Source organism: Brienomyrus brachyistius, chromosome 17 (genome assembly GCF_023856365.1).
Source record: "Brienomyrus brachyistius isolate T26 chromosome 17, BBRACH_0.4, whole genome shotgun sequence".
NCBI lineage: Eukaryota > Metazoa > Chordata > Actinopteri > Osteoglossiformes > Mormyridae > Brienomyrus > Brienomyrus brachyistius.
Genome location: NC_064549.1, coordinates 3,897,707 through 3,922,710, shown reverse-complemented (window position 1 = coordinate 3,922,710; position 25,004 = coordinate 3,897,707). Strand labels below are relative to the sequence as shown.

General features: G+C 48.6%; 2 protein-coding genes and 1 long non-coding RNA gene across 5 annotated transcripts; 1 reads left to right on the top strand and 2 right to left on the bottom strand.

Annotated features, from left to right (window-relative positions):
• Positions 1 to 1,498: 1,498 nt before the first annotated feature.
• snx19b (sorting nexin 19b) lies at positions 1,499 to 23,631 on the bottom strand. Of its 3 annotated transcripts, XM_048982103.1 has the most exons (12): positions 23,210 to 23,626; positions 21,413 to 23,057; positions 20,820 to 20,958; positions 20,442 to 20,542; positions 20,117 to 20,236; positions 19,658 to 19,782; positions 18,681 to 18,774; positions 18,387 to 18,543; positions 17,542 to 17,671; positions 6,900 to 7,084; positions 5,666 to 5,753; positions 3,542 to 3,780 (listed from the first exon to the last, which is right to left on the bottom strand). In XM_048982103.1, the coding sequence occupies exons 2-12, from the start codon at positions 23,039 to 23,041 to the stop codon at positions 3,678 to 3,680; spliced, it is 2,871 nt and encodes a 956-aa protein (XP_048838060.1). In that variant the 5' UTR covers positions 23,042 to 23,057; positions 23,210 to 23,626; the 3' UTR covers positions 3,542 to 3,677. The 3 variants fall into 3 exon arrangements, with proteins under 3 accessions (XP_048838058.1, XP_048838057.1, XP_048838060.1); XM_048982101.1 differs by lacking the exon at positions 6,900 to 7,084 and having other exon boundaries at positions 1,499 to 3,780; positions 17,542 to 17,668; positions 23,210 to 23,631; XM_048982100.1 differs by lacking the exon at positions 6,900 to 7,084 and having other exon boundaries at positions 1,499 to 3,780; positions 23,210 to 23,628.
• LOC125712296 (uncharacterized) lies at positions 3,780 to 5,635 on the bottom strand. Its single transcript, XM_048982213.1, has 2 exons — positions 5,371 to 5,635; positions 3,780 to 4,874 (listed from the first exon to the last, which is right to left on the bottom strand). Exons 1-2 carry the CDS (start codon positions 5,498 to 5,500, stop codon positions 4,084 to 4,086), a joined length of 921 nt encoding a protein of 306 aa, XP_048838170.1. The 5' UTR covers positions 5,501 to 5,635; the 3' UTR covers positions 3,780 to 4,083.
• LOC125712332 (uncharacterized) lies at positions 4,485 to 5,579 on the top strand. The gene is made up of 4 exons (XR_007383266.1): positions 4,485 to 4,533; positions 4,720 to 4,874; positions 5,278 to 5,432; positions 5,526 to 5,579. It is a non-coding gene; the product is annotated as an uncharacterized LOC125712332 (long non-coding RNA).
• Positions 23,632 to 25,004: the final 1,373 nt, after the last annotated feature.

Genomic DNA, 25,004 nt, shown 5'->3' with positions numbered 1-25,004 from the left:
AGTGGCTTTCCCGCAGATACTTAGCAGTGCGTCGGGGATCCAGTAGTCATGTCACCGCTCAACCCCACCCTTACCCTTTCATCCTTGTGGCACCAGGCACAGAGATATGTGACCAAGAGCTAAATATCGTGAAAACAATCCAATTTCAGACATAACCAGGCCAACAAAAATGATCGCATCTAATATCGTGCAGACTGATTCAGTCACAATGGAGAAAGTAACTTACTGATTCATCCTGTCGAAAGCCAAACAAATCATCCACCCAAAGATGTACGGTAGTTTGAGATTATTAAATGTTCCATCGCTAAGTAAGAGGGGGGGGGGGGTCGTAAAGAGAGGCAGTTCAGTGACAAAAATTAACTTTTTCGTGCAACTTTGTTGTGCAACAAACGCAAATTGAAAACTCACATTTGTGTGCGAGTACAGGAAAAAGACGCCTCTCCGTTATATGGATTAAATTACAGTTTCCCAGATCTAGGGACATCACAGATGATTTAACATAATCCAGATCATACGATTCCTATCTGCGATGCATTTCATTTAATTCTTTCCCATTTGACTCACTTACTATTTGGCTCTGGTACTGCGTTTTCATTGCCTCCGTTTGAAGAATCCAAACTCTAATCCGATGCAATAAAGCAAATTTACAGATTAAAAAAATAATTTAATTTTAAAAGCACAGAGATTTTCTGTGCCGATGCAAAAGGGAATCTATTGCTTAGAACGTGCCCGGGGGAGGGTTTCTCGAAAACGCAGCTTTAAACTCTTTGCATCCCTTTAAATTCTCCAACATACTCCAGAGAAAACTTTTAGGAAAAACGCACAAATATTCTCAATAACATGCTGTCAAACTGGCATTAAAACCTCAAAATTAGACGCATGTGGAGAGCCATCTGTGTTCACATGCAGATCTCACTTTGCAGAAAGATCAATCGCAGGAATAATAAAAATTAACGAAGCCAAGTCACTACGATATCCCCCTTTTTTTAGAAACACGACACAGGTGTAACTTAATGAATCAGGAGGCAAAGAAGAAAAGCAGACGTGTTGGACTGACAGCCACATTTTGTTATTAGCAGTTTGACTAGCTCTGTAATACGCATCTTGCACGATACAGACCAAACATATCTAAGACCGTTTGCCTAAAAGCAACTCGCAATACCACTCTCTCCAAAAGTTTGGAGTAGCCCCATCTGTACAAACAGTTTTGGTTTAGCGCTTATAGGACGTCCAATCATGGAAAATATATATTTGGTCTTTCGTTCCACAATATAAACATGTCAGTTCCGTTTAAGCTTTTAATTAACTTTGACATCTTCAAACATGGCACTGTTACATGGAAACTGTTGCTCCGATTTTTATTAAATGAGGTTTTAAACGTACCACTGAAATGCATCCACAGAGCAGTAAGTTGTTATGGAATAAATTAGGAGTGAGAGAGTTTTTTGCATGTAAAAGGACACAATCAAAATAAAAAATGTCAAAGCAAACAACTGGCGACTTTCACTGTCTTTTATTATTTTTCAGATATGATCCACAAGTCAAAGGCAGCACCCTTTCGGTCCCACGATTACAACAAAATTATATATTGCATCTTCACAGCGCAGTTTTTACACAACTTACACATCATAACGCCTCCAAAGTCTGCTGTAGCGCAGGTTATGTCAGCATTTCCCAGAATGCTCACTTCCTGCCAAACACGTAATCCATACCTTTGTAACAGATATATTTATACCTGTCCTGGTCACTGCACTCAGCCATTCATTTTACTAAGATTTTCAGCCTTATACGTTTACTTTACTCCATTGTGTAACTATGATGACAAAAACATCAAGCTGAAGAGGTTGCGTCAGGTCGAGGGCGACACTCACGTAGCTACGGAAACAGCCGCTCGCGTGGGAAAATTTAGAAGCAAGATAAACGATTGACGGCGTTCACAACATACGACAGAGACGCGCTCCGACCGCCGTGTCCTGAGGTTAACACTTAAATAAATTAATGCATAAATACAAATCACAAAAGAATATATATACACACATAAATACATATACTTCAAAACACGGTAGCGCATAAAAAATAAAACATTATTATAAGATGTTTATCTCCACTGGCAGCCAGCTCATTAAAAAGCAGCATTTTTAAAGATATCTGTATTAAGACATTAGGCCTCCTGCAGGTCCTCTGTGAAACCAGAACCTTACACTGTAGACATCAACCTCTGTGTTCCCAATTCCACTTAAGCGTTACAGCAATTTGGCGTTTTATACTCATTCACACATCACAGCGACACAGGTATCACCAATGAGTAGAGTAATGGACAAAACAGCAACACGTACCAGCGGGTGGACATCACTGTAACTGTATGAAAAATGTCACCCTTATTAATCCCGCATAAGAGCTATGAATCCAACAAAACAACAAGCATTCCGACACGCACATCTGCGGGGTGCTAGAATTGAATGCTGCATTGATGACGCCTCACACTCCACACAGCTCTCAGGCTGTGGCGAGACGCACACAGGTCACTGCAGCAACATGCACACAGGTCACTGTGGCAAAGGTCCCTGCAATGACATGCACACAGGTCACTGTGGCAAAGGTCCCTGCAATGACATGCACACAGGTCACTGCAGCAACATGCACACAGGTCACTGTGGCAAAGGTCCCTGCAATGACATGCACACAGGTCACTGCAGCAACATGCACACAGGTCACTGTGGCAAAGGTCCCTGCAATGACATGCACACGGGTTACTTCGGTGACGCACCTACAGGTCCTCTACAGCTAAAAGCAAACAAGTCACTACAGTGAAGCGCAAACAAGTCACTGCGGTGAGACACACATACAGGTCAATGTTGCAACACACACAGGTCACTGCTGCAACACACACAGGTCACTGTGTCGACACGAACACAGGTCACTGCAGTGAAATGCAAACAAGTCACTGCAGCGAGACACACACAGGTCACTGCTGCAACACACACAGGTCACTGTGGTGACATGAACACAGGTCACGGCAGCGAAATGCAAACATCCCTGCGGCGAGACGCACACAGGTCACTGCGGCGAGACGCACACAGGTCACTGCGGCGAGACGCACACAGGTCACTGCCATACCCCGCGGTTGCTCCCAGACAGCAGGAAAAACTCTCGCTTAGCTGGGATAACGTGAGGGGAACATCTAGGACAAAGACAAGATCCAACACATAAACACAGCCAGCAAACATCTGCCAGGAATGGCAGGTCACTTTCCAGTAAATTGTTGTTTCTTGAATGACGGGCAATCTGGGGACTGGAGACTTTGTAATGGCAGTGGTTTGTGGATACTCATAACGAGAGAAAGACTAGACTCGGGGGAGGGGGGGCGTGGTCCTTGCAGTTCACACCCACAAACCCAGAGCAATGCTAAGAGTTTTCTGGAATCAAAGAGAAGTCCTGATCAAACATGAAGCAGGTGGCCGGTGATTAAATCCTCTGCAGACTGGTGTGTCCATAGTGCTTAAGGTCAATAAATACACAAGCTAAAATCTGACATGGATCTTCGTGAAACGGCTCCAAAAGCCAGGGCTGATGGCTGGGACACTGGCCTAGGCTGTCTGTAGTGCAGTGGCTAGATGTTTGTGCGGGAATCTGCATTGGGAGGGCACTCCGCTTCCCCGTCACTCTGACGACACTGGCTACCCAGATAGGCTTCCCAGCAGAGTCTTCTGAAAGTCTTCGCTGGAAGATTCCGGAATGAGAAACTCCAGCAGCAGGTCCCACATGGAACAGACAAGGTGCCTGCACAGGATCAGAGAAAAGACCTCAGACATCATTACCACAGAAATTAGAAAATTTAAAGTAGTGTGGATGAAATGAAGAAAATGTTTGTTTTCTTTACCTGGAATAGACTGTCATTACACAGTCTGCAAGGAAAGCTGCACTTCATCTGGCTACGATCGTGACCATGAAATGTAGCTGCAGGAGTCTGTTTGCATGTGTGTCTGCTGTGCATGTATGCATGTGTGTGCTATGAGTGTAATAGTACACGTATTCGTAGCAAACGTTATCGGTTTGGGTCTTTCGGTTCAATATGCGCATGTATTAAACGAATGCAGTAAATGCAGAACCTTTTGCATGTGTTTCTCTGGATGAATGTTGGAAAAGGGGTGCATGAAGCCGCAGCAGGAAGCATGCGTGTATAATTATGGTAAATACAAATAAACTAGCACATGAAAGCCCTCCACTATTACTAGTACAGTGCAGAGATTTCGGGTCAAACGCTGCACCATCATGGACATTTATTTTGTTACACTCTGTATTTCTGGAGACAGTATTTGTGCGGCACAGTTCGAATATGAGGATGAAAGCTGCTGATGCGAATACAGTACAGGGCAGGTGCAGTTCCGAGCCGTGATTCCAAACCAGACGCATATAGCAAACCGTGATTCCAAACCAGACGCACATACCGGACCGTGATTCCAAACCCGAGGTACATGACAGACCGTGATTCCAAACCCGAGGTACATACCGGACCGTGATTCCAAACCCGAGGTACACACCGGACCGTGATTCCAAACCCGAGGTACACACCGGACCGTGATTCCAAACCCGAGGTACACACCGGACCGTGATTCCAAACCCGAGGTACACACCGGACCGTGATTCCAAACCCGAGGTACACACCGGACCGTGATTCCAAACCCGAGGTACACACCGGACCGTGATTCCAAACCCGAGGTACATACCGGACCGTGATTCCAAACCCGAGGTACACACCGGACCGTGATTCCAAACCCGAGGTACACACCGGACCGTGATTCCAAACCCGAGGTACACACCGGACCGTGATTCCAAACCCGAGGTACATACCGGACCGTGATTCCAAACCCGAGGTACATGACAGACCGTGATTCCAAACCCGAGGTACATACCGGACCGTGATTCCAAACCCGAGGTACACACCGGACCGTGATTCCAAACCCGAGGTACACACCGGACCGTGATTCCAAACCCGAGGTACACACCGGACCGTGATTCCAAACCCGAGGTACACACCGGACCGTGATTCCAAACCCGAGGTACACACCGGACCGTGATTCCAAACCCGAGGTACACACCGGACCGTGATTCCAAACCCGAGGTACACACCGGACCGTGATTCCAAACCCGAGGTACACACCGGACCGTGATTCCAAACCCGAGGTACACACCGGACCGTGATTCCAAACCCGAGGTACACACCGGACCGTGATTCCAAACCCGAGGTACACACCGGACCGTGATTCCAAACCCGAGGTACACACCGGACCGTGATTCCAAACCCGAGGTACACACCGGACCGTGATTCCAAACCCGAGGTACACACCGGACCGTGATTCCAAACCCGAGGTACATACCGGACCGTGATTCCAAACCCGAGGTACACACCGGACCGTGATTCCAAACCCGAGGTACACACCGGACCGTGATTCCAAACCCGAGGTACACACCGGACCGTGATTCCAAACCCGAGGTACATACCGGACCGTGATTCCAAACCCGAGGTACATACCGGACCGTGATTCCAAACCCGAGGTACATGCCAAACCGTGATTTTTGTATGCCATTATACCTCTAGTGTGTGCGCACGTGTGTGTGTGCATGTGTGTGCATGCGTGCGCATTCACTGGCCGTTCATTACCACCTGTTGATCTGGGCTTCCTGCAGGGAATCCAGAACCACCTGCCAGCTCAGCTTGTATTTCTCTGGTCCCAGAAAGTTGGAGATCCGATCTGTGAAGAGGGGAAACACCATCTTTAGGGACAGGCCTCTCTCACGCACAGGCCGTACGGCGGCTCATCACTAGCGGCGCACGTGTCGCTGCTGATGTCACCCATGCCCCGATTTTAAGGTGAAGTGTTTAAGGTTGGTTTTATACCTTCCCAACACGCAGTTTTTCCAGAAATCATAGGCTTTCGTAATGATGGAATAATTAAAATAAATAAAGCCAAATTCAGCACTGGAATAAAAGCAGCACCTTTTCCTAACAGTCCAGAGGCACCATTTTTCCATTTCTTAGGAGGGAAAAAAATTCCAAAATACAATTAGAGATTAATTTTAAGCAGAGTTAACTGGTCATCATGTAAAAGAAGCCTTGGCGTTAATGGCGGATTAAAAATCAGGCCAACGAGGTCCCCCTAGGAAAATGAGGGGCTCCGCTCACTCCCACCTCTGCAATCCACCATTTTTACATTGTCAGCAGCATCACAACCAGACGAAGCCCGTAGATCAGGAAAGTAGCATTTAAAAACCAATGCATTTTGTAATTAAAACCCGATCTTTGTGCATTTTGTAATTAAAACCCGATCTTTGTGCATTTTGTAATTAAAACCCGATCTTTGTGCATTTTGTAATTACAATCTGATCATTGTGCACTTTGCTGAAGTGTTTGTGACAGGTTGTGACACAAGTGCTGAGCTGTGCATGGAAGCAAATTCCCGAAAACCGAATATGTCGCATGATGGCTGATGGACACATACAAAAAGTGAGGAACGGTCCAAACTGGGCATCTAGGATCCCATCAGAATCGGTGGTGACCCGGATCACACCAAACATTCCGTTTCTTCGCAAACGAAGCAGCCGCTCTTCCAGGGCAAAGACACCAAGACTTCTTTCTTCTTTTAAATAATATTTGTTTTACAGCAGCGCAGTCGTCACCCCCCCGCTGTCTCGCCTAATTTTACTAGGTGCTAATTACAAATGTGCTATATGCCACCTGTAAGCTGCTTTGAACAAAAACTCTGCTGAATATGTAAATGTACATGTAACTGATAAAGCCCACTGGGGGGGCACGCGACTAAGAATGACTGGACAAGATTTTGAACAGTGTTCTGTCCATTGGTGATTTATAGCATGTTACTGACGGCAGGCAATGGGACCTGGGAGAAGCTTCATGAGGCAGAGCAGGGTCAGCTTCCGGGTGTCCTCCTTCTGCTGGGGGGTCCGCTGGGGACGGGGATGGGCCGGCAGCAGGCCCCCGGGCCAGATGGCCTCCTGCAGAAGCTGCAGGTAAACCACCCAGTACTGCGTACATGTCAGGTTGGCAACACGCACCTCCAGCCACCTGGGGGAGACAGAACAGAGGAAGGGACCTCATGAGCAAGAGTGGGCAGAGGTGGGGGCCCTTAAGGGGCGAGAGCGGACAGAGGCGGGAGCCCTCACAGATGACAGCGGACAGAGGCGGGGGCCCTCACGGGCGAGAGCGGAAAGAGGCGGAAATGGATAGATGTAGGGGCCCTCAAAGGCGAGAGCGGACAGAGGCGGGGGCCCTCATGGGCAAGAGCAGAAAGAGGCGGAAATGGATAGACGCAGAGGCCCTCACCGGGCGAGAGTGGAGAAAGGCAGGGGCCTCACAGCCAGCCTGTCCTTCACACGCTGACAGCCAGCAAAGAGAGCGAATGAGCAGGGTGTAAAATGCCAGCAGGCCTGTCCTTCACACGCTGACAGCCAGCAAAGAGAGCGAATGAGCAGGGTGTAAAATGCCCGCTGGCCTGTCCTTCACACGCTGACAGCCAGCAAAGAGAGCGAATGAGCAGGGTGTAAAATGTCCGCTGGCCTGTCCTTCACACGCTGACAGCCAGCAAAGAGAGCGAATGAGCAGGGTGTAAAATGCCAGCAGGCCTGTCCGTCACACGCTGACAGCCAGCAAAGAGACCGAATGAGCAGGGTGTAAAATTCCCGCAGGCCTGTCCTTCACACGCTGACAGCCAGCAAAGAGAGCGAATGCGCAGGGTGTAAAATGCCCGCAGGCCTGTCCTTCACACGCTGACATCCAGCAAAGAGAGCGAATGAGCAGGGTGTAAAATGCCTGCAGGCCTGTCCTTTACACGCTGACAGCCAGCAAATACAGTGAGCAGGGTTTAAAATGCCAGCAGGCCTGTCCTTCACATGCTGACACCCAGCAAATAGAGTGAGCAGGGTGTAAAATGCCAGCAGGCCTGTTCTTCACACGCTGACTCCCAGCAAATACAGTGAGCAGGGTTTAAAATGCCAGCAGGCCTGTCATTCACATGCTGACACCCAGCAAATAGAGTGAGTGAGCAGGGTGTAAAATGCCAGCAGGCCTGTTCTTCAAACACTGACACCCAGCAAAGAGAGTGAGAGAATAGAGTGTAAAATTACAAAAAGGCCTGAAAAGGATAAGCAGTAATGCCCCAACACAGGCATGAGCGATGCCAGCATGGGTAAGAGCATACAGAGCACCAGGTGCCAGCCACCTTAGTGCTGCTGATGGCACAGTGTTTTTACCCAGTCCTACCAGTTCACCGCATCTGCTGGTCCCAGTGCCTTTCAGACTGCGAAAGTCTTTGTCTGCATGTGTTTGGGTCAAAGAAGGACTGAATAGGGGGCAATAAGTTAGAATACAACCTGGTGTCCCATCAGCCATGGGCCAAAGGAGGTGACTGAGCAAACCAAGCCGCCCAGCAGCAGCCTCCGCCTCCCAGGGGCCTGATCCCAGTCAAAGCCTGTCACTCCGCATACAAGGACCTGTGCAGCAGATATCCAGTGCAGGGTCCAGCCCCATAAATCCAGAAACTGGGGAGACACATTCTAGAGCTTTCTGCCTGCTTACGCAAACAGCTCAATGTGAGATTTTACAAGCACAACATGCAGAGTTTGGCAGCAGCGCAATTGAAGCAGGGAATATTGCACAAAAGAGCTAAAATAATATCTTACAGATGTTCCTGCAAAATACTCGTAGTGCCGTTGATATCCACACTCTCCACACATAAGTATCTCTAATGACCACACCAGCTCACACCATGTTTGCCATCTAAGCCAATGCATCTTAATTTAAAGGATCTACCCAGTGTGAAGTTATGCAAGCCATTCAAACCAATCTACGCAATTTAATATGATGCATGTGTTAAAACTGCTGCGCGTGATTCAAGTTGGGTTTGACTTCATGCCCTTTGCTAATTAAACCTTGGACATAACTGCAGGAAAATGGTGTGTGTGAATGGGTGACTGTGTGTGTGAGTGATTTCTGCAGTTTCCCATGATCCTCAGCAGACATACAACAAAAAACCATTACATAACGGCGAGGCTACATCTCTGAAAGCAGCTACACCAGCAGACTAAACCTCACCCTGGACGGGCGGTTTCGGGTCTCCCTGAAAAATCCAACCAACATTTATCAGAACAGATATAAGTTCCTAAGCAGGTTAACTGGCATTTCCAGGATCAACACTGAACAAGACAAATAATAACAAACCAACACACAGTAACTGGCCACTTTATTAGAAACACCTAAGTAGTACCGGATTGGACCTTCTGCCCTCAGAACTGCTTTAATTCTTCATGGCATAAATCCAATAAGCTGCTTAAAGCCTTTGATCCATGCTGACGTGATGCATCAAACAGTTGCCGTACATTTGTCAGCTGCACCTTCATGATGCGAATCTGCCATCAATCTGCTGCTTATCCAGAGTTGAGTCACAGGGGCAGCAATTTAGGCAGGGAGGTCCACACATCCCTCTCCCCAGCCACCACCTCCAGCTCCACCGAGGTGTTCCCAGGCCAAAGAGATATAATCTCTCCAGCGTGTCCTGAGTCTGCCCCAGGGCCTCCTCCCGATCCTCCTCCCAGGGAGCAGCCCAGGAGGGATAGATAGATGTTCGAACCACCTCAGCTGGTTCCTTTTGACTCAGAAGAGCAGCGGCTCTACTTTGAGCCCCTCCCGAATGGCCGAGCTCCTCATAGGCTGCGCCCAGACACCCTGCGGGGGAAGCTCATTTCGGCCGCTTGCATCCATGATCTCATTCTTTCAGTCAATATCCAAAGCCACTGACCATAGGTGAGGGTAGGAACGTAGATCGACCGGTAAATCGAAAGCTTCACTTTCCGGCTCAGAGGTGCCATCGCTGTACCCATCCACCTGTCCATCTCCCGCTCTCTACTCCCCTCACTCGTGAACAAGACCCCAAGATATTTAAACTCCTCCTGTTAGGGCATGATCTCATCCCCCACTAGGGGATGGTGAAATGTCCCCCGCACCATTATACCACCATCACCAACCTGAATTGCTGATACAAGGCAGGATGGATCCATGCTTTCATGCCATTTCTGCCAAATTCTGATCCTACTGTAAGAGATGGTTGTGTGTGAAAATCCCAGATCAGCAATTTCTGAAATACTCACACCAGTCCGTCTGACACTAACAACTGTGCAACGTTCAAAGTCAATTAAATTACATTTCCTCCCCCTTATGGTGTTTGATGTCAACATCAACTGAAGCTCCTGACCTGTATCCGTAGGATTTTATGCTGTTTGGCTTATTAGATATTCATAACAGACACACACACACAGTGTGAACAGAACCCAGAAGGATGAACATTAGGCCCCTTTATTTAACCAGGGAATCTGCTCTCATTTCGGTAAGTTCAGCACAACCTGGGCCTTGACACTTTGGGTCTCGGCCGTTTATTTTGGTCACCGTTAAATCTGTGGGAGGAGACTCCTTTGCAGTCTGCACTGCATTTGCTGGGGTGAAGCTCTTCTAGGCCGCGCCAGTGACGCAGTGCCGAATGCATACGCACAGGTACTGCCTGGCAACAAGCGCTGCCTAGCAACAATCAGGCCACTGGCTGGCTGGTGGTGTTTATGTCCCAGGCACTCCTTTGGCAGACCTGTCTATAGCGCTGCATGGTCCAGCAGGGAGCACGATAAAGACCTAGACATTTCCAGGATGGGGGCATCTCAGCCCTAAACTAAACCGAGCTAAGTTCCATTAAACACATAAAAATATCGTTTTACTTCTAAACGAGAAAAAGTGGGGCAGAAGATTACATGCAGGTTTAATGGCCCCCAGTCCCAGCTGGAAGCCGACAGTGTGAGATCCCGGCCCAGTGTCTGTCACAAGAGGAGGGAGTGGCATTCTCATGGGGTCGAGGACAGCCTCCTAAGCAGGTCATACACAGACCTTCATATCTGCTGGCACTCAAAAGAACTCGCTCACGGTCCACTGGGACACAGCGCCAAGGGACAGCTGAAGTTCACCATGAAAAAGTGAGGTGCGTGTTACACAGTGGAGGGATTCAAACCTGTGCCCTGCTGATGCCTGTACCCAGAGCCACCTGACAGCCCTATGATCACTGGATCTATGACACCAGTCCTTCTTCTGGCCCTCTCTGCCTTAATGGTCTATCAAGGTAAACCACAGGACCTATGGGGGGGGGGCTTGGCTGTGCACCAGTTTTCCCACCTGTTCCTCCTTCCTGAGTTCTAGCCCCACCTGCCGCCACCACTCACCCTGAGCAAACCTGTTTTAACTGATTTCCTCTTTTCCTTGGGTTGACTGCATTTCTGTGCTGCATTCTAGCACCAGGCTCCGTGGATCTGTCCAATACATGCTAAGAGTCTGCAGTGGGGCTCAGAAAGAAAGGAAACTCACACCTGCCAAGCTTTTTAAAAAAAAATACCCTATTTTTACATGAGCTGCCCTCGGCCACTTAGCAGGCCAGAATCAGAATTAATACTCAGAAAAAAATGCAGGAATCTGACTTGACTCTGGCCAGCAGAAACCTCACAAAAAGGCAGAGAGGACACGAGAGACCCTTCAGTTCATTCTGATCTGCAGTGTGAGTTTGCAGTGGTTTGACTGGCAGGGTGAGAATGCGAGGCATCAGCAGCTGCTGGAAGGACCGTCAGCACGCGAGGGGAATGCCTGACACTGGGGCTCAGAGGTCTTGCTGCCAGAGTCGCTTAGCAGAAACAGACTGAACATCACTGAGACAGGAAACAGGCCCGAAACAATAAGTAGTACAGGGTGCAGAGAGGAGCGAGTAAAGGGTCACCAGCCCAGCAGCACTGGCCCTCACTGATCCATTTAAGTTCCAGAGACCTCAGAAGCAGAGGTCAATGGCAGAGGGCTTTAACAACTGCCTGATAATCCGGATCACTGGGAAGGATATTAAACTTTTCATAAACCCTGGAACGCTGAAGTGGGTGACAGCCAACTGCACAATACACCAGGAGATGTACCCCGCTCCTCGTTCTCCGGGAAAAGCCCACCCCCCATCCCCAGGCAGAATGTATGGCTTGACAAAACTGCACGCCGCTGCATGCCAACCACGCACACACCAGCATCGCTAAGCATTCCCAAACATGGCTGGGGGGCCCCAAGCCTTCGGGGCCTGGTCTGATCCAGGGCCACAATGGCCAACTCACTCGTCAGCGGCTGTGTGAAAAAAGCAGAAGTGGATTTCTCACTCGCCAGAACCCCCCAATTACCCCCAGGCCATGCCTGAGGTAATTAAAAGCCCAGCAGAAGCTGGCATCCCACGTGGGGGGGGGGGCGGGGTGATGGTGCATTGCAGTGTACAATGAAGCGAATCGGCGGGGGTTCGGCCAACCTTTGTGAGAGCAGGCTTTAGCCTGGCGGGGGCGGGGCCGGACAAGGTTACGAGGCCCCCTTACCCGACACTCACGCTGCAGAGCAAAAGCGTTGAGGGTGGGATGGGGGGGGTCAGTGTGTGTGCGGCCATCTGAGTACGTGTCTCAGGACACACAGAGGCACCGGGGCCGGTGAGCGAGAGCATCCACCCGAACAGAAACTGGCCCAGAAACCCAGCGTTCTACACCACTGTCTAAAAATGCCCCATCATTCCTGAAAAACAGAAGCAGATGCAGAATGGCCAGAATAACTACATATTTCAGCATAATTTTCCATTTTAAGTACAATTTTTAAATATTTGAATTCCCAAATGTGCACATCCTGAAGCAAGTGCTGCCCCCTTGTGGAAAAGAGAATGCAGAGCGATAAGGACCTGCAATTCTATGCACCACAAAAAGCAGGCAGAAACCCCCCCCCCCCCACGGCTAAACCCACAAACAGAACAGACAGCGGCTTTCCACAGGTGTTCGACACTCTCGTTAAACGCACCCCAATACCTTCATTAAAGATTGCAAATAAAGCAGTGAGAATAATGATTTAGAGCACTGGGGGCTACAGCCTGAGCCTGGATCGCATTGTCCACTGAGGCTGAACGCCACGGAGCCCAGCGGGCCATGAATAGCCCCCCAGGACAATGATAAAAATGACAGCATGGCAGGTGGCATTGGCAGTTTCCCGGAGGAGGAATCCACACAGCCCACTCCCAGGGAGGGGAGGGGAGGGGAGGGAAGGGGGGCAGATGGGCACTTAATCCAGTCCCGCGCTTGGGGCACAACTTCTCGGTAATGAAGCAAGTGGTGGAACGCACAAAGACATGGGGACAAGCTGATGGTCTGCTAGGTGACGATATGGAAAGCCGGACCTGAGGCTTGCTAGAAATCCACGTTGGGGGCATTCCAGTCTGTCCTGAAATCTGCGGTGAGCAAACCTGGACCAAAGATGGGCACGTGGAGGAGCACACTCTGTAAACGCCTGCAATTCAGGCCATCACACCTTCTAATGAGGCTCCAGTTCCTCCCCCCAGTATCGATTCCGCTCATGCTCCAAGGTGCCTGCTGCCATAAAACATGAGTCAGATTTAAGGTTACACAACAGCGCGCTTTTTCCCACTACCTCTGCCACACGCATAAAACACGGAAAAACCCTGCAGACCCAGATGTGAAGCACATTAAACTCCTCCATGACGAGCAAATAAACCCGGGTACCAGAGCTGGCCGGGGCTGTACTGGGCAGCCGGCTCCTCAAACCAAGGAGCCCTTACGCCCTGCCTGACCCGAGAAGGTCTCAGCTGAGCGCTACCATATTAAGTCAAACCTCCCAAGTCAACCATCAACCAAGCAACCTAAACTAAAATTACCCAGTATGCTTCTGGAAAGCAGAGGTCAAGGTAACGCAGAATAATCTTTTAATCCCACTATCCGGCACTGAGCATATTTACCACAGTAAAAAAAGTCAGGGGTGCAGTGTGTTTTTAACAATGAACATCCTGCGCATGTTACTGACATAAATACAGATGCAAATCCACCCGGGAGATCACGTTACCTTTCCTGAAAGCGACTATGTTTGTCACCTGTTTACTTAGCCTTCGGTGTCCTCCAGCAGGCAAATAAAAATGCCACAACATGCAACTGAACACGACCCCTGAGCCACAGAGAGATTCGTCATTTCTGCAAGACCGCATCAACTAGAGAAACAAATGGCAGGTTTGAACTTTCCTCAGAATAATTTGCTAGCATGGAAGACAGCAGGTCTCATGCTGAACCAAGTCCAAGGCGTTCGGACCGGACCTCAGGAAGCCCCCCACACATACACAAGCTCCACTGATGGACCAGAACAAAAAAAACGCATCAATACACAGCAAAATATGCGAAAGTACTAATAATGGATAGTATATAGAACGCGCCGTGTTTTCCTTTAGGTAATTAATGCATATCAATGCAGCTCACCGGTTCTTTCACATCTCAAGGTATTTCGACCAACCAGATGGTGGTGATGCAACCAGCTCAGTTTGGTCACGTTTTCGGCCCTGTTAGTAAGCAAAGCCATGTCAGTGTGTGTATGACTTGGGTACAGCTCAGTTCTTGGTGGCAGTGGTGGAACTTGTAAGATCTGATCAGGTCCTGCAGCAGACTCACTGCTTTGTGTTGTTTTCTTGGATTGTGCTCCAGCAGTTACACACCACATCCATCCAGGGCCAGGAGAAAGACATTGGTGTTCACATCCAACAGATTCCTCCTTAAGCAGGACAGACTTCCTAATTAACAAATAAACACTTTTTTTTTTTTACTGATTTCTTTCAACAAAAACCAGATATGCATCTGTCCGCAAGGTGATCATATCGAAACAGAATGACCTAAATAAAGAGGGTAGGGTGAATTTTTATCCATTATTTAAGAAGGACTTTTTACAATTGCTGGTAAAGCATCAGTTGTACGACTGTCCTCCTACAGACTGCCATGTCAAGGACACCCATCAGTAGTACGACTGTCCTCCTACAGACTGCCATGTCAAGGACACCCATCAGTTGTACGACTGTCCTCCTTCAGACTGCCGTGTCAAGGACACCCATCAGTTGTACGACTGTCCTCCTTCAGACTGCCATGTCAAGGACACCCATCAGTTCACATTCTGTCATTTCACTCCATCTGAGATGTTCCTGGGAACCCAAACCCTGGCTTCCAGTTACAGTCCTACAGCTAGAACAGAAGCTTTTATGCTTCTTAGAAACTCCCAAGCTTAATGGAAAACAACATCAAAGACACAAAGATCCCACTTCACAGAGTAAATTTAGCACATGAGCCAGGAACTCCATAGGCTTATGAGAATCAGCATTGATCTGAACTAGACAAACATCCCCCTCCCCAGGATGGCACTTGAAAATGGATTTGAGGCTTGCTGGAGAGTGTTCCATCGTGACGCGAGAAGAGAGACACTCTACTCCAGCTCTGCTCTTGGAAAAACTCATAAAAGGCACTCACGCGTGGGGACTAGTCAAGGCGCCAGGCTCGTTAGACAGGATTCTATCTGGAGACCCACGGCAAACAACTCGCTCTATACTCACTCTTAAAAGTAGGTCATGGGCTTGTAAAAGCTGCACTGCTTCAAAACATAACTACTGTGCAGTAGGATGGGAGGTGCGAGTGATTAACTACACCACTTAGGGGGGCCCAGGTGTGAGCATCAGTTGTCTTTACCAACCCTGCTTATGGAAGCCCAGGTGTGAGCATCAGTCGTCTTTAACAACCCTGTTCACAGGAGCCAATGTGTGAGCGTTAGTCACCTTCAACGGCCCCGCTTACAGCGACCCAGTTTTGCATGTCAGTCGTCTTTAACAACCCCACTTATAGGAGCCCAAGTTTGGTGTCAGACATCTTCAATGACCTCGTTTATGGAAGCCCAGGTTTGTGTGTCAGTCATCTTTAATGACCTCACTCATGGAAGCTCAGGTTTGTGTGTCTGTCATCTTTAACGACCCAGCTTACAGGAGCCCAGGTTTGGTGTCAGTCATCTTTAATGACCTCGATTATGGAAGCCCAGATCTGAGCATCAGTCGCCTTTAACGACTCCACTTACAGGAGCCCAGGTTTGTGTGTCAGTTATCTTTAACAACCCTGCTTATTGAAGCCCAGGTTTGAGCGTCTGGCGCCTTTAACGACCCCACTTACAGGAGCCCAGATGTAAGCATCAGCCATCTCTAAAGATCCCACTTATGAGAGCCCAGGTGTCACCATAAGTCATCTTTAATGATCCCGCTTATGGGAGGCCAGATATGAGTGCCAGCTGTCTTTAATGACCCTGCTTATAAGACCCAAGGTGTGAGCATCAGTCATCTTTAACAACCCCATATTTGCTGAAGACAATAGAACAGCATTATTCATCTCCATTTCACAGCAGCCTTAACATATTTCCAGAAAAATCTATATAATTACAGAAAAATTCAACAGTCACAAGGCAAAGCAGCATATTATTCTGGTCAAACATTCGCTATCCAGCAATAAAAAGAAAAAAAAAACATAACTATGATATATAGTAGTAACTAAATTAACTGAGGGATGATCTTTCTACCTGTCCCTGACAAGCACTTGCACCAAATTTGTATCACCTCTAGGACGCCACGTGACTAGAGGTTGCACATCGTTTCATATGGTTTACAGTAAAATGTTCAAATTTCAAAATGTAAATAATTATTTTAAGTCTCCTCCCTTTATACTCCATAAATAATACAGCCCATAGCTGAATATCCAATGTCCAAATTTCTCATCCGTAACCCATTGGTTTAACAAACTTTCTGTGGGGGGATTATACCTCAGAGGAGTGGAAAAACAGTTAGAGATGGAAATAAATATTGTTCTTGGCTTTTTCAGGTAATTAACAGACCACCCCGTGATGTTTATGGCTAATTAAACCCACGTACAGAACTCAGAAATCCTATATTTTACAGTCAATTAAAATGTCTTACTGCAATCATGTGGAGCTCAATCCTTGGGCACTAAATCTCTAACCTTTCACATAAAAATAGAAGGAAAAAAGGGTACATATTTCAGGGCACGTTTCGGTCTCCGGCCATTCGGTCCAGTGTTGGCGCGGTTCACAGACCCGCCGTCTGTTCCCGAATCCAGATTCTGAGAGTTTGTACAGGGTGTTCCGTGAGGCGGGGGCTAATCCACCGCTGGGGAGTTCAACCTTAATTAGCTTCGAGGTATACTGTAAACAGTTCCCCTTGTTACTTCTTCAACACGGCTGCTGATACCTTAACTGATCTCTGGTGTCCAGGGGATTCCAAGAGTTTTACAAAGTAGTGGTTGGTACAGATAGTGACAACTTCCTTTTCTTAGTCTGACACGAATCAAGACCAAAATCTACTAGATGAGCATTTTCCCAGAAAGTGCATGGCTTGTGTCGAAATAAGAGCTCTATCAGTGATATCAATACAGTCTCTGAACAGGATCAAACCGGATCATCTTCTAATAGGGGTTCCATCGATTGTGCCCCGTTGACACCACCTCAATTTATAAAACCAAGGAATAAAAGCTCTAAATGTAATATCAGGTCAAACGTAAGACCTTCAAACATTTTGAGACATTGAGACATGTACTGTAAACAAATAAGGCACAGTAGATGGGTACCTGTCAATGAGCGTCCCAAAGAGCAGTCTGATGGTCTTCTGGATGTTCTCAGTGCAAAGCCACCCCCACTGGTCCTTCATGAGCAGTCCGAGAACATCTTGGGCCACATCTGCCAGACCAGTCTCAGCTGCTGTGACCAGACACACACATACAGTGACTGAAGACTGCTGTGCAATTCCAAACAAGTGAGAACATAGTACACACAACATATATCAATGACACATAATGTAAAATAAAGAAAAACTGCTTTTATTTGACCTCAAAGTTATGACTGTTTTCTACAAATCGATATTAAGAAAACTCTCAACTGCAAGCATGCCTACAAATATTTACCAATACTGCCCTCTAGTGACAACAGTGCAGTACTGCAAACAAAAAGGAGCCAGTCGGCTACAAAAATTTGCTCCTGTCTGTTCCTATACATGTCTGACAGCTGGAAAAGAAACATATGCTAAATTCTGTACATTTATAAATATTTATATTGCACAATATTTGTAGCAAAGCAAAAATATATAGCCAGAAACAGAACAACCTTATGACTGAAGAACTGTGTGAAGCCCATTATATCCTAATAAAGAAAGTGGTGTCCTGAGCAGTGACAATCGGCAGCTTTATGCAGCAGCTCTGATGCAGCTCAATAAGTCATTTACCAGGGAAACAAAAGTTCATTCTTTCTTCGCCAAACCCTGTGACAGATGTTATTTGGAGGAAAATACAGGACAGAAAATTCAAAAACGTACTCAGAAACAAATTCTTCTTTAGAAGAACGACACAGACTTTACCCATAAAGCCCGAGGACCACCACCCTTATCCTCCCTGCATACATGCAGGACCCTGTCCCTCACCTGTGGTCTTACTGGCTGAAACCTGCAGCTGCCCCATTAGGCCCCCAAGCCTGAGGGCCCGCTCCCCCATGACCTCCGGCACTGGCGCCCGGCCTACCATCCGCTCCTGCTCTGCGACAAAGACCTCCAGACTGTCCAGAGAGAGGCCGCCGAATACCTGCATCGGCAGGGTTGGGAGAGGTGACAGTCACCAATGAGTGTATCAGGTGCTCAGACATGCAGGCGTAGCTTCTGCAGACGGTATCGCAAATACAACAGAAAATGGCCACTAGGGGGCAGTGAACACACACTTACAGTGCCTCCCTCCTCAAAGCAGTAAAGCACCCGGGGCTGAACGCTGGCCACGCTGAGCACAGGCGTCGCCTTACTGGAGAACTTCAGGCGAGATCTAACAGGGAAAAACAGGCACAATCAGGATCTTTGCTAAAGTCCTAAGGCTCTAGCCCAGTAAAACTCAGTGGGTGTGCAGAAATCTTGTTTGCCCAGCCAGCTGACTTTTTGCCTTATTCCCCCCCATCTAATTTTTCACTTGCTCATTACATTAAAAGAAATAACATTTTATATTCCACCTGTGCTGTTAAAATGTCACCTTCCAGTTTCGGTGGAAAATTGCTGACCTGTTGGAGCCACTAGGGGGAGCTCTGCTCTGTTGCATGCTTAGAACGGCACCACTGCATTCTATGTCACGCCACATCCCTAAAGTGCACAAAATGCTTTCGATGCAACGGACCCATGTAAAGGGAGCAAGTTAACGTACTGCAGCGAGAATGTGCCACTTTAATAAGGGAGGTGGCTCTTTTAAAATGGAAATCGCTCTCTTTAACAGCCGCTATTGGTTTAATACAAGTAGCAGATCAGACAGGGAAGCTGACAATTTACACAACACTTACTATTACATGCTAACAAAACACACACACTCCAAGACATTTATTACACAGTTACAACATTTACTATTAACATAAATATCCACACATAGTAATTACTTCATATAGTAATTAATTATTTAAAGTGTGGTGTGGTGCAAAGCTGTATAATGAGTCCTGCTGCCCACCCCCGCAGCCCTGCTGCCCACCCCCGCAGCATCGCTCATGTCAGCCAGTCGAGGGCAGAGAGGCAGGGACCCTGCACGTGCGGTGCCACGAAACAGCTCATACCGCGTCATATTGATAAAATTTAGCCTGAATTATACAGCCACCTTAATGACAACCAAACACCTAATAGCACAGATTAATGACATTAAAAAAATGAAAATGGAAATTAATATTGCATACTTGTTTTTCTTGTTGTCCAGCTGTGTTTTCCCGTCAGGGTCAGCTTCCCCATCCTCGGTGGGACTTTGCGGCTCAGACCGAGGGAAGGCAGTCTTCAGGGTATCCACGATGGCATTTACCACAATCTGCAAACCCACGTCCGGCACAGTCAACAAACTCCCAGATGCAAGATTTTGATCAAGTGATTTATGGTGCTGTAACCCAGACCCTAATCAGCTATTCAGACCAAATCATAATCGCACAAACATTAGCTACATTTCAGGCTAATTGATAGCACCTGCTCACTGGAACAGGCATGTCAGACTTGAATCTTACGGTACCATACCTGGACTGCAAGTGGCAGTACGTACTTACTTTGGTAATAAATCCAGCACTTTACGAACCCATTTTTATAGACCGTTGAAGGCAGGAGGCCACAGCATGGATTGTGGTCTGGGTGGGGTGACGGTGTTCAGCTACCTTGTCTATCCGTGACACGATAAAAGACTTCTTCACAAAGGCGATCCTTGCGTCTGTGTTGAGGGCCAGAAATTCCTGCATCTCTTCACTGTTGGCCGTTTCAGGGATAATGCAAAGTTGCTGAAATAAAATTAACAAAAAGGATGAGTACTGCAGTACAAACCGCGTTACAAGAAGGTGTGGGCTGTGGTTTGCTTAATGAAAATAATAAGCAAAGACACTCTTACAGTAGTATTAACATTCTGCAGTAAAATAGTTTTATTCAGTACAGACACACGGGACCTGAACACCCCCCTTCTCCCTGCTTAGCTGATTGCAATGGCACCTTCAAGAAGGTCTCCAGTAGGCCTTTCCGGGCCTCCACTCTGTCCGTGTCCATGTTTCCAAAGGGGAGGTCTGGGAAGATTTTCTTGGGTCCTTTCACATCTAAAAGACAGGAAAGAAGAGCATATCAACAAGAGCATAACTCCCCTGTGAGGTGTGCAGCTGTGGCTGGTGCGAGGAGCAGGCCGCCCGGCGCGCGGAGCAGGCCGCCCGGCGCGCGGAGCAGGCCGCCCGGCGCGCGGAGCAGGCCGCCCGGCGCGCGGAGCAGGCCGCCCGGCGCGAGGAGCAGGCCGCCCGGCGCGAGGAGCAGGCCGCCCGGCGCGCGGAGCAGGCCGCCCGGCGCGAGGAGCAGGCCGCCCGGCGCGAGGAGCAGGCTCACTCTTCAGGATCTTGCGCAGCTCTGGTTTCTCCTCCAAGCGGCTCTGTAGGTTGAGGAACTCGCTGTAGCGCCGGTTCACAGTATGGTAGGCCACGGGTGGGGCGGGGTCTGCATTCTCAGCATCCACTGCAGTCTCGTACTGTAGCGGGAAGACATGGCTGGGACTGGTAAGCAGGAAGGGTGGCGTGGAAACTGACACATACACACACGCATGGATACAGGCAGAAAAATTAAACAACTCACCTAGACACCCACACAAACACCCCTATAAAGCCAGACACCCAAACAAACATGCAAGCAAACCGAGTCACAAACACGCTCAGAAATCCATACACATAAAGACACAGGCTCCCAAACCAAGGCTTTGACATTCAAACATGCTCAAAAGATGATGACACAAACACAGACTGACATCCAAACACACACCCAGACACAAATATGGATACAGGCAGAAAACACAACATAACCAAATACACAAACACATGCCCAGACACACACAACCAGACACAAAGCCACCCAGACAGAATAAATGGATCGACATCAGCCATCAGGGTACAACTCTGACATGCAGCCCTGAGCTGGACCAGGCCCACCTTGATGGTGTACAGGGTGTAGGGGTGCGAGCCGGTGCCTCTGTGCTCCTTGGCTGTGATGGTCCCAGAAATGCGTAAGTTTTGGATGATGATGGGACCTTCAGGGCTGCTCGGAGGCTCGAAGCTGAACGGCGACAGGGGCGAGCAGGCCTGCGGGGGGGGCAGTGCCACTGACAGCTCGTTGGGGTTACATCGGGAGGCCTGCACCCCACCAGGGGGGATTGCGTCTCCCTCGCTGGCCTGCTCCGTCTCAGGGACCGGCCTGACATCTGCCATGCCTGCCGGTGTAGCAGGTCGGTCCGATCCCTCTGATACCAGCACCCTCGGACAGGAGCTCTCTCCTAGACTCACGCTGCTCTGCAGTTCATCCAGTGGGTCCACAGCACCACAGCCATCTAATGGAGAGGAATATTCCGCAAAACGGTCTGACGGTGTGTCCTCGCCAATCAGGACCAGCGACTCCACTGAGTTTTGTCTGAAGTCAGACAGGGGAGAATCCAGATCAGAGTCCGGCTCTCGATAGAATGGGTTGAATTTCCCAGGCCGCAGGTAGTCCATTGGACTGACCTCTGCTCTCCCGACTCCAAACAGCCTGGTTCCTACTTCCGGGCCACTTTCCTCCTCTTCTGGGTTCTGAGAGAAGAGCTCGGTGGCATCGATGACATCATAAGCCAGCATCTCTGGCGTAGGGGGCTCTGTCACAATGGGTGGTTCTGGGGGGACCCTCAGGGTCAAACTGGAGGGCACCTCAACGTCCTGCAGCTTCCACAACTCCGTTTGCGGCGCTGTGGGGCCAGCGTCGGGCGGATCTGTGACCGGCGCAGCCCCCTTCGATGCCCACTGGCCCGCCTCAGCGAAGACGCTGACAACCAGCTGGTTCAGCCAGTCTGGATCAGACAGTTTGGCCAGGAGCGGCAAAATAACATTGCATGCGACAAGCTCCCCGACAACAAAGCGGCCTGTCTGGGTGTCTAGGTGAGGAGCCGGGACGAGCACATGCAGAAGCAGGTCCACCACGGCGCGGCTGTAGTTCACCTGCTCAGCATCACTGCGCAGAGCCGGGTGAGCTGTGCAGCTGCGGCAGTACAGCTCCCACAGACCACTGGGTCCTTCTTCTTTTGCTGCCATTTCCCTGGCAGCCAGGTAGCTGCGCAAATGAACTCCACACAGCTGCAGCACTCTCACCGTCAGGGCCCTGCGGTCCACCATCCTGGCCCGTTGTTTCAGCTCTGTCGCAATGGCAAGCATGGCCCGCTCCACCTCCTCCTCAAACAGGGGCTCTGAAGACACCGTCCTGTACCAGGAGGACACAAAGTCCCGAACGATCTTGTGCACCATGCTCCGGATCTCGCCCTCCAGCTGCTGCTCGCCCTCTGGGGAGCTCTGGAGCCTTTCCAGAGCCATGAATCGCTCCAGGTGAATGAAACTGCCCGAGTCCAGCGCCGCCTGCGAGCCCAACCAGCCGCCCAGCACCAGCAGCATGCTGGTGAACACGCACAAGAGCCACACGTTCACCAGCAGGTGGAAGAGAAGCATCCATGCAAGGAGAGCCCCGAAGCCCAGCAGCCACCGCTGTGCAGGGAACTGGGAGGCCCATGGGTCCGGGCGTAGGGCCTCGGGGCGGAACATGGCTGCTCACATGGAACTGGACGGGACAGATAAAAACCGCTCAGACGACGTGCCACATCAGTATTCATATTTTTAAAGTATCGTTAAACTAGACAGATGAAGATATTTTTAATCAAATCGCTGTCATTTAACATTTTAATGGCCATGAGAATTGGGGACGATAATTACCTCTACAACCTGATATTATCCTCTAGCTGCCTGATATCTGCGTTCGTGGGCTTTCGGGAGACGCGATTTCGCTCTGGCATCCGGGAAGCAGAACCGTCATTTCACCCTCAGAAAATACCACAAAAGCCTGGAGACTTGGGTCCTTTCCCCTTAACTTCCTCAGACGTTAAAACACGAGCCTGGGGAAAGCCCCGGTTCGGGAAGTGAAAAGCGTCAAAACCTGCGCGATCACAGACAGATCGCCACATCTTAGTCCGTCTTCAATGGCACCACTGTGTTTACTTCCCGTCTGACGACGCTTTGCGCTCAACCGCGCCCCCTGTCGGTGTGGATGTTTACTAATGTCTAAACGCTCGGTGGTGTTAACGTGTGTGCGGTAAAAACGTGGGATTTTCGATAGTATTGTCAGTGGAAAGTACCATGACTGCTTCCACATGTGCTTTCCTCACCTGTCCGAGATACTGAGCCAAGTCAGCGGTACGGCTGGTATCATAATTTCAATAATGATTGTTATATGCCTAATAATACTCAGCAGTATATTATTACCTGCGATGTAATTTCTAAATTTTATTCAGTTATACTATTTGACATAATAGTGGATATACCTGATTTCTTTAATAGACGGACTCGTGAGAATGATACGGTCTGGACCAAGATATGAGAATGGTATGTTTAATGAGGGGTGGGTTTTTTTTCAGGGAGACATCAGCACCGGAAGTCTAAATCAGGATTACTGAATGGCAGTGAAGAAATGGAATCGAGATCACAGCATGTACGGCGGGCTCTTCACTTGGTTGCGTATTTGCTCATATCAAGTATATTAACCTTCACAGATCAGTCAGAAAGGGAAATAATTACTTTTCATTAAAATGATTCATTTTTAATGGGAGTCATGTGAGAACGTGCTTCAGAGAGACATCTAGCCCACACAGAAGTGGACCTCATGACATGTTCCTGTTTCAGACCTATTGACTGCCACTTCAAAGAGAGATACCAGGGGCTGGATTTGTTAGCATGCAGGAAATTCCCTGGGGAAGTAATGAGCCGCATACCGTACGTAACATAAGCACATGCCTGGACACAGGATGGTAAATCCCAGGGCCTGCTGGTATTTCCATGGAACAACATCGACTCAAAGTTAAATAATAAATAATAACAGAATAAAAGGAGAGGAAATATTGTGCAATGATTAAAATAAAAAAGTTAGGTATTATAAGGAAAATCACAGAGGTAGGTAAGGAGTGTGCACTGATTACAGGGTGCTGTCACACCCACCACATGACAAACCACCTCAGGGATGAGAACCTGAGTGCAGCCATGGGGCAGGTGACACCTCAGCACCACACCAGTCCAAATGGACCAGTGTGTGGTTTTTTTCTGGTGGCTGAAGTGCCAATCCGGCCACCAACCCCCAAGTTATTCCCTGTAAGTTGGAAGACCTCCTTATAGGGCTGGATGTAGATTAACGTCATTCCCAGGATGGAGCTATGGCAGGTTAGGGGCCCTGCTAAGGGCCCAGCGGATTGGAATCACTCTGGATATTCAGATCCCTAGTCCCAGAGCCACCACTGCACCCTAAAATGACACTGCATAAAATTAAATTAAATTAAATAAAAGAGGATATATACCATGTATTAAAGTGGGCTACCGTAATGGACTAACATAACATAGTCAATAAAACTCAGGTAAAAGCCAGATTGAAAAGGAAGGTCTTGGGCTTCTCCACAAACCAAGTGCAGACAGTTAGCTAGATAATTTTGAAACTTTATGCAAAATATGTATTGCTGACTTTACA